Below are 12,039 nucleotides of genomic sequence, written 5' to 3'. Positions count from 1 at the left end.
GGTTGGTTAAAACCCTGGGGGCTGCTGTGTGTTCCTGGTGCCACTAGCCCCAGGGACCTGTAGGGGACCATGTTCCCCCATTCTTGATGAGTCCTTTTGGGGATCACTCTGTTTGGGAAGAGGATGTAAGGGCTCACTTGAGATGGATGGAGTGTGACATCACCAATGTGCCATCCAGCATCACTGTGCCATGGGAGAGAGAAACACACAACTCTCATGAAGACATGAGGAACCAATAACCATCGGGTAATTCTCTGTGCACCTGCAGTCAGACCAAAATGAAGAGAGGAGTAAAACTGAGCCATGCACAATACAAGAACTTGAAAAGTCTTCTTTATTATTTAAACCAACTGGTTTTGGCGTGTTGTCTTTGTCAGGGTTTTAGAACAGCTGTGTGGTAACTTAGCCACTTGTGGAAGGTATGACGTTGTAAACAACAATTAAATAGTTGTGCTCTGATATTTCAGCACCATGCATAGTGGGAAAATATGGTTTCTGATATTTGGAGTTCAGCACCACATGGCAGTGGACAGCGTACAGGCAATGCAATGTCACTGGCCACCGAGAATACCCCATTCAATGAGGGAAGAGGCCTGCAAGCAAGACGTCTAGAGGGGAAGGATTTAGCCTGGTCCATTTAGGGTAATTAAGACTTACAAAAATATGGTATCTGTCAAAGTTCAGTCAACACTCAGAATTCACATTTTGATTAATATGCTCAACAAAAGAATGGTTAACAATATAACAGAAAAATGAACTACATGTGTCTTTAAAGCGCTTTCTTACTGGGTTAGAATTGAATTTATTGTTGATGTATGGTCCAGTACGCTACAACAAAGGCCTAGACCAGGCCATCAAAAACCTATTAACCTGTAAATGGAAGTTAGGATGGCATTACAGCCTCATGAAGTACTGTAAAATGGGTTCACACAATAAAACATGTTTTCCAGCTGATTCATTGTATATTAGGTACACAAATATGATCTCTTTAGCTTTTAAATTGTTCCACCAATAACGCATCTAAATCTAGGGATAAATAATGAGATTCAATAATAACTTAGATTTGCATTATTATTATAATTTTTTAAATGATCATTATTGTTGTTGTTATTACCCCCATTGCTATTGTTTGTTTTTGGGTCATTTGTGAATTCCACCTCTATATTGCAATAACCTGGCCAAGCAGAAACCTGAGCAGCACGGCGTCTGGCTCACAGATAACCTTTCATCACCATTTTCACTGCGTTTTCTGCGCTCTTGCTCGCTAACCGCGGAGATTTAAAAAGGATTTGGATTTAAATAGCTGGTGTCTGTAACGTGGTGGGGGATTTGACTAGCTTTCCCCCGTTTTTATTCACCGCAGCGCTCTCTCTCTTTTCCCGCAGCTCTTCGCTGCTCGGATCGTGGTCTGCCAGGGGCTGCAGAGCCGTGCCTGTCGACTCATTGAGAACCAAATGCGTGTGTAACAGACTCTCAACCTTCGCCATTTTAGCACGGCTAAATCCTGACATGGTAAGTCCGACAACTTCCTTCATTATTTTATGTTAGTGTATCCGAATCGAGGTGCTTGTGTATGTATCTCACGGGTTTAGTGGAAAAGGGCGTCATTGCCATTCGGTATCAACAGAGCCCTCGCGCGCGCCCGCCCTCTCTCTCTCTCCTCTCTTGCTTGAGACATGCAGATGCCATTCAGCAAGGGCTCTGTGTATTCTCAAATAAAGAATTTGGGCATCTTTCAAGTCGTCCCACCGAGCAGAAAGGGGAGATTTGTGTCGAGGTACATTCAGTTTATATATTCCAACTGCAAAATGACCGTGTTGACTATTGATTTGCATACATTACATGCTGAATGAGAAATTGTAAGGCTATATGAATACTTAATTTTTGGTTTTAGATATTCGGCTATTATTATAATCATGTTATGAGTCCTTGCATATTTCATGTGAACACTGTCCAATGTAACATAGTAACATATTATTCCAGCATTTTGACAAATTAAATAATATTTCCCTGCACATGTCTCCATTGGAATGCTGCTATGCTCCATGTATGCTGCCTAAATATCCTCCAATGATGCATTTACATAAAATGGGCCTAAAATTACAGAACAAATCACAGATAATCAGTACTTGATTCCAACTGGGGAAAAATAGGTGTGTTAATATGACAATATCTTCATAAATCCAGTGATGGCTCAAACCGCTCATATGTGGCCCAGATGGAAAGGCCAGTACTGTCTGTGAGGAAGTGTTCATTCAGAGTGATTAGTTATTATTAGACTGGAAACTGCCTCTGAAGCAGTTGTTCACTAGTTGCCCTGGTAACAGTATGGAGGGTACCAAGGGCTCTTAAAGCTATAGAAGACCCTATACTAATACACAACCACAGCCTTTGCGCTGTGTGGCCTAGATAGAGGGAAGGGAAGAATGGATGGATGGGTGAAGGGAGGGATGGAAAACCATTAAGTTACCCAAAATATTCAGACAGATGAGACATTTACCCGTTTTAGATATGCATGTGGTTTTTATATGGCTGTTCCCAAATGCTACATCAAAAGGAGAGGATGGGGATGAGAAAATGTGCACCTGCAAGCAACGGACAGGCTTGATTTGATGGGTCTTAGGAAAGCAAATAAACACGGCAGTCTTTCGCCCTGAGAATCTGCAGCTGTGTGTTTGATGTTCTGTATCTCTCTTTTCTCTCTCTCGCCCTTCTCTCTCTCTCTCTCTCTCGCCCTCTCTCTCTCTCTCTCTCTCTCTCTCTCTCTCTCTTGCCCTCTCTCTCTCTCTCTCTCTCTCTCTCTCTCTCTCTCTCTCTCTCTCTCTCTCTCTCTCTCTCTCTCTCTCTCTCTCTCTCTCTCTCTCTCTCTCTCTCTCTCTCTCTCTCTCTCTCTCTCTCTCTCTCTCTAGCTCTCTCTCTCTCTCTCTCTCTCTCTGTCTCTCTCTTTTCCCTCTCTCACACTCCCTCTGTCTTCCCCTCGTCCATCCTACAGCTAAGATTATTCAGCCGGGGGGGGATGATCTTGGAAGTGTGTGTTTGTATATATGCATATGCATACAGTTACACATACTGCACACACACACACAGTTACACATACTACACACACACACACACACACACACACACACACACACACACACACACACACACACACACACACACACACACACACACACACACTGTTTATTTGGCATGTGCCTGTGCAATGGGCAACAGTAGTAGTAGCATCATGTGTTAATAGCACTTCGCAAGTGATTGCTGCTTCTCCCCCTCATTCTTCCTTCCATCTCTCTACCTCTATTCATCCCTCTCTCTACCTCTATTCATCCCTCTCTCTAACTCTATTCATCCCCCTCTCTACCTGGGCACTCGACAGGCTATTTCACAGCAGTGTCGCATTCTGGGGGCTTTTAGATGCCCATAAGAGAAGCATATTGTGGCAATTATATTCACCTGGTTCTGTGCCAGGAGAGAAGGGCACTCCTTTTCCTCCCTCTCCCTCTCATCCTTCCTTCCCCCCCCCCTCTCTTTCTCCTTCTTTCTTCCTCCCTCCTGCCATGCTAGTTGGTTTGTGAGACAGCCATGGTTACGGAACAGGCTAATTATTCCTGCAGCAACACTTGCCACATTCTGAATGGCGCAGCCCCTCTCCTCTCCTCTGTCTGCAGCTAGCATCATACAGCCCCAGAATGACAAACACCCAGTCTCCCACTGTCTCTCTTCTACCCCCTTATCCCATCTTCCTCTCCCTCCTGCTTAGTAATTTTCCCACATCCTTTTCCTCTGCTGCTTTCTCTGCCTCTCTCTCTCTCTCTCTCCACATAGTAGGTCCCTGTCCCGCCCCTTTATCATTCCCTCTCTTCATCTCTCCTCTCCTGTCTTCTGTAATGTTACCATGTTCAGTCAATCCTACTCAGCTGCAGGCTGTAGAAGGAAAGAGAGAGAGAGAAAATGCACTGCAGTCCCAAACCTGAACCCAGCAGGCTTGTGTTTTCGGGAATCGGATGAATGAATGAATGTGTGTGTGTGTGTGTGTGTGTGTGTGTGTGTGTGTGTGTGTGTGTGTGTGTGTGTGTGTGTGTGTGTGTGTGTGTGTGTGTGTGTGAGAGAGAAAGACAGACAACTCTTTGTTAGAATGTGTCATGGGTCTGTGAGTACGCAGTTCACACACCTACAGACTCGCCTTTGACCATGTAACCTATAGTAGACCTCTAGATAGTAAGACATATATCAACTAACTCAGCCGAACCACAGAACAGCTTTGTGTTTCCCATTATATCAGAGAGACTGTTCCTCATGCTGTTGCTTCACCAGTACTCATTCATAGATGTACTGTATGTTTCTTTAGATGCTATCAATCCTACTTGGGTTTGAGTCACATGCAGTCAGATACAGAGTTCAGTGGAAGGTCATGATCAAAGCCAAAGCCAACCCAGGCTAGGTATCATTGAACTACTGTTTCCATGGTGATTCCTAGAAAATCTTGATGGTGTTGGATAGCTGTTAACACTATGTACTGTATTTATGTATACCTGTATATCTGCATTGATACAGGACAGCAACCAACAAATCAACATCACCATTTAGCCATTGTTGTCTTGAGAAACGTATATGCTCCCTTTCTGAAGGCAGTTTTAGTTAAACTCTGGGATAACGTAGCCTCTTCCGGATGGGAAGTCTTTGGTTCAACTCTGGGATAACGTAGCCTCTTCCGGATGGGAAGTCTTTGGTTCAACTCTGGGATAACGTAGCCTCTTCCGGATGGGAAGTCTTTGGTTCAACTCTGGGATAACGTAGCCTCTTCCCGGATGGGAAGTCTTTGGTTCAACTCTGGGATAACATAGCCTCTTCCGGATGGGAAGTCTTTGGTTCAACTCTGGGATAACGTAGCCTCTTCCGGATGGGAAGTCTTTGGTTCAACTCTGGGATAACGTAGCCTCTTCCGGATGGGAAGTCTTTGGTTCAACTCTGGGATAACGTTGCCTCGTCCGAATGCGAAGTCTTTGGTTCAACTCTGGGATAACGTAGCCTCTTCCGGATGGGAAGTCTTTGGTTCAACTCTGGGATAACGTAGCCTCTTCCGGATGGGAAGTCTTTGGTTCAACTCTGGGATAACGTAGCCTCTTCCGGATGGGAAGTCTTTGGTTCAACTCTGGGATAACGTAGCCTCTTCCGGATGGGAAGTCTTTGGTTCAACTCTGGGATAACGTAGCCTCTTCCGGATGGGAAGTCTCTGTCTGTCTCACTAGGCGATTGCACTCTACGTGATTCACATCACACATACCTACTCTGCTATTAGTGGAGACAGAGAGGGCTGTAAAAGTTACTCGTCTCGGCGGACATTGTTCCATTCGGCTGCACTCGTAATCTTTTTCCTTCAGACAGAGAGAGAGAGGGGAACTCACCGCAGTGCAGATTAATCAAAGGATGTAATTCATTTGGCCCTCTAGCACACATCAAACCTGGAAACAAGACAGACTATAAACTCCAATTATCTTCTGCTTGAGGGTGGAATGCACAACCATAGGGATGGGGGCCCCTACCCCCATCCCTGTCATAAGACTGGAGCTCTGCCTTCCACCTGCATCTCACCTCTAGCTACCTCAACACCACCTCAACCCCAACCCCCTGCATGGCGACCCTCCATCCCTATCCCTTCCCATCAGACCCATTCACCTACATCCACCCCCCAACACAACCCCACCCCCCCTGCATGGCGACCCTCCATCCCTATCCCTTTCCATCAGACCCATTCACCTACATCCACCCCCCAACACCACCTCTAGCAAACCTTAGGAAAGACAGCTGCCCTTAGAACATGTTTCCTTTTGGAACACATGACACGTTTAATCAAGCTAGTCTTCTAGAGTAAGCAGACTTCATTAAGCAACACTCCTGAACATGGGCTTCTTGAACATCCTCTAGTCTACAGGTCACACCCACATGTTGGATTTGGCTTGCTGTTAGCACTGCTGTGTACAGCACATAATGGTATATTGAGGAACGCAGTCAACACACACGCCTTGCCTGCATTGGGAGAGTGGCATGCCCAGGATGACATGCATGGGAGCCTGCAGGCTGCACTGCTCCCTCAGATAGATGCACTGTCTGCCAGCTAGATGCTTTCACGCTGTTCAGGCCACAGCAGGGAACACTCGTCAGTCAGTGCTGCTAAGCATGTATGAGTCAAGTCTGGGAATTGTGTCTGAAATACACACACAGACGCGCACGCTCTTAAACACACAGACACACACGCACCAGTGAGATGCATAAAGCAGACGCAGGGTCAGTGGGTTGCTGCAGCCTTCCTTCCCTCACTGCCTCTGCTGCCACGCTATCATACCAAAATCCTGCATCACCATGGCAACTAAGATAATGGCTGCTGCGGGAACATGGAGACGGCGATCTGTTGTTGTCGATGCTTTCACAGGAGGAGGTTTCAATTATCTTGCTGTGTTTCATAGTAGAACGTTTGACTCTGGCTGAATCAGACTACACGTCTGACAATATAATCTGTCAAAATGTGCTTCATGGCCTTCAGCTAAGAATCTTTGTGGTGTTTAACCTTGGAGTCACCTTGCTCCATATCCAGCCAAGGCCATATCCAGCCTAGGCCCAAACAGCAGCCTGCCTGCCAGCCTCTCTCCAGCTCCCTGCTCTTTTTTTTAATCAAAGATACAAGATATACCTACCTCTGTACACGGCACTGCGCATGTCTGTGTGTGTGTGTGTGTGGGGGGGGTCCTGTGTGTGTGGCTGTTTTAGCTTCGCAGTCATGAACCAGGAGAGTGGAAGAAAGAATCTGCTCTTGAAAGGAGAAGAAGACAGCTTCTTTACGTTTCTTTACAGTCCTAACAGTCTGTTTGTTGACTGTATGTGTGTCTCCTGCAGAACATGGATAAAATGCAGCTTCCCTCTGTGACGCTGATGGTGGGCTGTGGAGTCTCCTCTCTCACCTTGCTGCTCCTCATCATCATCTATGTGTCGGTCTGGAGGTGAGAACACTCTGGTCTCTTGTTTCGAGTGGTATCTGAGTAGTTACTATGCCCAGCTGACTTGTGCTAGGCTGGTTTGTTTACACATCCTCCATAGTTGCTGGAAAGGACAAAGTGGACTAAATCTGAGCCAGCCTACTGCGGTTCCGGTTGGCTTGATAGTGTAAACAGGCTAGAGCTTTTGAACGGTTTAAGTGAAGGAAGTATGGGTGTGGTTGTTGATGGTTGACGGTCAACTGGGAAAGGTGTGGACCCCTCAACATGTTGTCTCTCCTCAGGTACATTCGCTCCGAGCGCTCCGTCATCCTCATCAACTTCTGCCTCTCCATCATCTCCTCCAACGCCCTCATCCTCATTGGTCAGACGCAGACACGGAACAAGGTAAGAGCCAATGAACAAGCTGTGTCTTACCACGTACTCTCTCAAGGTCTTGTAAAGATCCTTTACTCACATCTCTCCACCTCTTCTTCTCTTCCCTGTTCCCTCTTTCAACCCCCCTCACACTCTCCTTCTTTCTCCCCCTCTTGTTCTCTTTCTCCCTCACTCTCTGTCCCTTTCTTCCTATCTTGTGTTCTCTCCCTCTCTCAGGTGATCTGCACGCTGGTCGCTGCTTTCCTGCATTTCTTCTTCCTGTCGTCGTTCTGTTGGGTTCTGACAGAGGCGTGGCAGTCATACATGGCCGTGACTGGCCGGCTGAGGAACCGCATCATCCGCAAGCGATTCCTGTGTCTGGGCTGGGGTGAGGATGCTGGGGGCAAGGGGGGAGGGGTCAGTTTTATCTGTTTCTCTGTCTGTCCATCTGTGTGTCCGTCCCATCCCTACCCAGTACTGACCCTTCCCCCTCCTCCTCCTTAGGTCTACCTGCTCTGGTTGTGGCAGTCTCTGTGGGTTTCACCAAAGCTAAGGGATATGGCACCGTCAACTAGTGAGTCTGCTATCCCTGATATTGTTGCTGTGTGTCTCCCTTTCTCTAGACAAATGTACTTCTGTCTCTCTCTCTTTCTGTATCTTTCTTTCTGCATACCTGTATACCTCCAGAACTCTCTTCTTCTAAACCTTTCCATATTGGATTAGCTAACTGTTTAAAGAGCATTTAAGACATGTGATACAGAATACATGGGGGTTGTATTTGTGTGAATTGAGTGCTGGTATCTGACTTGACCTCTTCCTCTCCTCGCTCTACCCCTCCCTCCTTTTCTCTCTTTCTTACACCATCTTAAAAATACAAAAAATACAATTTATCCATTCTTTTTTTCTCATGCCATCTTTCTTTCTTTTCATTTGTCTACTCTGGGTGTCACACTCTCTTCCTGACTTTTCCCTTTCCTCCGCCTCCCTCTCTTCTTCTTTCTCTCTCAGCTGCTGGCTGTCTCTGGAAGGTGGTCTGCTTTATGCGTTTGTGGGACCGGCTGCCGCTGTAGTCTTGGTACTTCCTATCTCTCTGTCTCAGCCTCTATTTGTCTGAGAAACCTTTGTTGCTTTACTGATCTTAGATTAACATTTAGCCACAGAAATATGTAAGATACTGTAACGCTTATCTTGAACTAACCGTAAACTTACCATTTTGGCTTAATGCAGTCAACATACTACATACTACATACTACATACTATTGGTTATAGCCAGTCAATAGATTGCACATTATCTTAACTAACATCTTCATCAACCATGTATAGTCATCAATGGACCCTATGTGCAAGATTGCTACCACTTGTCTAACTACATGTTATTACCTTGACTTAGCAGTTACAACTTTATATACACTACCATTCAAAAGTTTGGGGTCACTTAGAAATGTCCTTGTTTTTGATAGAAAAGCACATTTCTCGTCCATTAAAATAACATCAAATTGATCAGAAGTACAATGTAGACATTTTACAAATGCTGATGCTCCAGAAACTCAGCTAGTTTAAAGAAGGACCGTTTTATTGCTTCTTTAATCGGGACAACAGTTCTCAGCTGTGCTAACATAATTTCAAAAGGTTTTCTAATGATCAATGAGCCTTTTAAAATGATAAACTTGGATTAGCTAACACAACGTGCCATTGAAATACAGGAGTGATGGTTGCTGATAATGGTCCTCTGTACGCCTATGTAGATATTCCATTAAAAATCAGCCGTTTCCAGCTACAATAGTCATTTACAACATTAACAATGTCTACACTGCATTTCCGATCAGTTTGATGTTATTTTCATGGACAAAAAAAAGTGCTTTTCTTTCAAGAACAAGGAAATGCCTAAGTGACCCCAAACTTTTCAACGGTAGCGTACATACTGCAGGTTTGATATGTAAAGCTATTCTCTTTATGTGTGGAACTGACATAATTCACATGCATGCATCATACTCATTTCTGTAGTCCCATGTCAGACTGACAGAGTGGTTGTAGAGTTGTTCTCTGTATCTGGCTGCTTCGTTCACATCTCTCTTTTCTCTCTGACAGGTTAACATGGTTATCGGGATTCTCGTATTTAACAAACTGGTGTCCAAAGACGGCATTACTGATATGAAACTGAAGGAGAGGGCAGGGTATGCCTTATCCTACCACACATCCATCTCACTGGTCCACCAATAACCAGCCTGGGGGCATACGCTTGGGGGCGGGGCTAGCGATGCCATTGGCTCTCGCGTTTAGAACGCAGGAGAAGAAGAAAGAGTCAGATGAGGAAATTGATGAGTTCTTTTTTTTTGGAAGACAGAATTTAGAAACGGGAGATAAAAGTTGGGGAATAGGAGCACAGACAAAAGGAGAGAGGGAGAGAGAGAAAGAGAGAGCGGGAGGAGAGATATCTTGAGAGCAGAGAGAGAGAGAGAGAGAGGGAGAAGAGATATATTGAGAGCAGAGAGAGAGAGAGAGAGGAGATATATTGAGAGCAGAGAGAGAAGGAGGGAGGAGAGATATAGTGAGAGCAGAGAGAGAGGTGAGATATATTGATAGCAGAGAGAGAGAGGTGAGATATATTGAGAGCAGAGAGAGAGAGAGAGAGAGAGAGGTGAGATATATTGAGAGCAGAGAGAGAGGGAGGGAGGAGAGATATAGTGAGAGCAGAGAAAGAGAGAGAGAGGGAGGGAGGTGAGATATATTGAGAGCAGAGAGAGAGAGAGGTGAGATATAGTGAGAGCAGAGAGAGAGAGAGGTGAGATATATTGAGAGCAGAGAGAGAGAGAGAGGTGAGATATATTGAGAGCAGAGAGAGAGAGAGAGAGAGAGAGAGGTGAGATATATTGAGAGCAGAGAGAGAGAGAGGTGAGATATAGTGAGAGCAGAGAGAGAGAGGTGAGATATAGTGAGAGCAGAGAGAGAGAGAGAGAGAGAGAGAGAGGTGAGATATATTGAGAGCAGAGAGAGAGAGAGAAAGAGGTGAGATATATTGAGAGCAGAGAGAGAGAGATGTGAGATATATTGAGAGCAGAGAGAGAGAGAGAGAGAGGTGAGATATATTGAGAGCAGAGAGAGAGAGGTGAGATATATTGAGAGCAGAGAGAGAGAGAGAGGGAGGTGAGATATATTGAGAGCAGAGAGAGATAGAGGTGAGATATAGTGAGAGCAGAGAGAGAGAGGTGAGATATAGTGAGAGCAGAGAGAGAGAGAGAGAGAGAGGTGAGATATATTGAGAGCAGAGAGAGAGAGAGAGAGAGAGGTGAGATATATTGAGAGCAGAGAGAGAGAGATAGAGGTGAGATATATTGAGAGCAGAGAGAGAGAGAGGTGAGATATATTGAGAGCAGAGAGAGAGGTGAGATATATTGAGAGCAGAGAGAGAGAGGTGAGATATATTGAGAGCAGAGAGAGAGAGAGGTGAGATATATTGAGAGCAGAGAGAGAGAGAGGTGAGATATATTGAGAGCAGAGAGAGAGAGAGTGAGGGAGGTGAGATATATTGAGAGCAGAGAGAGAGTGGTGAGATATATTGAGAACAGAGAGAGAGAGAGGTGAGATATATTGAGAGCAGAGAGAGAGAGGTGAGATATATTGAGAGCAGAGAGAGAGAGAGAGGGAGGTGAGATATATTGAGAGCAGAGAGAGAGAGAGGTGAGATATAGTGAGAGCAGAGAGAGAGAGGTGAGATATAGTGAGAGCAGAGAGAGAGAGAGAGAGAGAGAGAGAGAGGTGAGATATATTGAGAGCAGAGAGAGAGAGATATGAGATATATTGAGAGCAGAGAGAGAGAGAGAGAGAGAGAGGTGAGATATATTGAGAGCAGAGAGAGCGAGAGAGAGAGAGGTGAGATATATTGAGAGCAGAGAGAGAGGTTAGATATATTGAGAGCAGAGAGAGAGAGGTGAGAGAGGTGAGATATATTGAGAGCAGAGAGAGAGAGAGAGAGAGAGAGAGAGGTGAGATATATTGAGAGCAGAGAGAGAGAGAGAGGTGAGATATAGTGAGAGCAGAGAGAGAGAGGTGAGATATAGTGAGAGCAGATTGAGAGAGAGGTGAGATATATTAAGAGCAGAGAGAGAGGTTAGATATATTGAGAGCAGAGAGAGAGGTGAGATATATTGAGAGCAGAGAGAGAGGTGAGATATATTGAGAGCAGAGAGAGAGAGAGGTGAGATATATTGAGAGCAGAGAGAGAGAGAGGTGAGATATATTAAGAGCAGAGAGAGAGAGAGAGAGGGAGGTGAGATATATTGAGAGCAGAGAGAGAGAGAGAGAGAGAGGTGAGAGCGGGGAAATAAAAAGGAGTAGATATTGAAAGGAATATGCAGATGTTTTTATAAGACAGACAGTGATCAATGATTGGAAGATTTGTAGAGGATGAGGTCTGACAGAGAGGCATAGAAGAAGAGAGGAGCGAGGGAGGGTGGGGAGGGAGGGAGATATAGGAAAAGGGAAGATTGGAGTGGTTATCGGACCCTCTCATTAAGAAACAAGATGGCGCATCAGTGCTCATCTCATGGCTATCATATTGGTTTCATTATACTCTGCCATATACTGTATGTTGCTTTTACACATTCACTCAGCTTCTCTTCATTTGCAGGTGTTGCTATATAATGTACATTTCTGTATATCCATCTTTCTCTTTTTTTTGTTTCTTTGATTGTTT

The 12,039-nt window shown here is 45.1% G+C and overlaps 1 protein-coding gene across 1 annotated transcript in view; it reads left to right on the top strand.

The window, feature by feature from the left end:
- LOC139390807 (adhesion G protein-coupled receptor B1-like) overlaps positions 1–12,039 on the top strand; it is a 69,403-nt gene that overhangs the window by 44,458 nt on the left and 12,906 nt on the right. The window contains exons 18-24 of the mRNA XM_071138212.1: positions 1,386–1,512; positions 6,892–6,995; positions 7,274–7,376; positions 7,584–7,734; positions 7,851–7,920; positions 8,355–8,421; positions 9,435–9,520. Of these exons, the coding sequence (XP_070994313.1) occupies positions 1,386–1,512; positions 6,892–6,995; positions 7,274–7,376; positions 7,584–7,734; positions 7,851–7,920; positions 8,355–8,421; positions 9,435–9,520 (708 nt within the window). The remainder of the gene's footprint in view (positions 1–1,385; positions 1,513–6,891; positions 6,996–7,273; positions 7,377–7,583; positions 7,735–7,850; positions 7,921–8,354; positions 8,422–9,434; positions 9,521–12,039) is intronic.

This window comes from Oncorhynchus clarkii, chromosome 3 (genome assembly GCF_045791955.1).
Source record: "Oncorhynchus clarkii lewisi isolate Uvic-CL-2024 chromosome 3, UVic_Ocla_1.0, whole genome shotgun sequence".
Classification (NCBI taxonomy): Eukaryota; Metazoa; Chordata; class Actinopteri; order Salmoniformes; family Salmonidae; genus Oncorhynchus; species Oncorhynchus clarkii.
The sequence above is the reverse complement of the archived record's forward strand: the minus strand, read 5'-3'. Positions and strand labels throughout refer to the sequence as shown.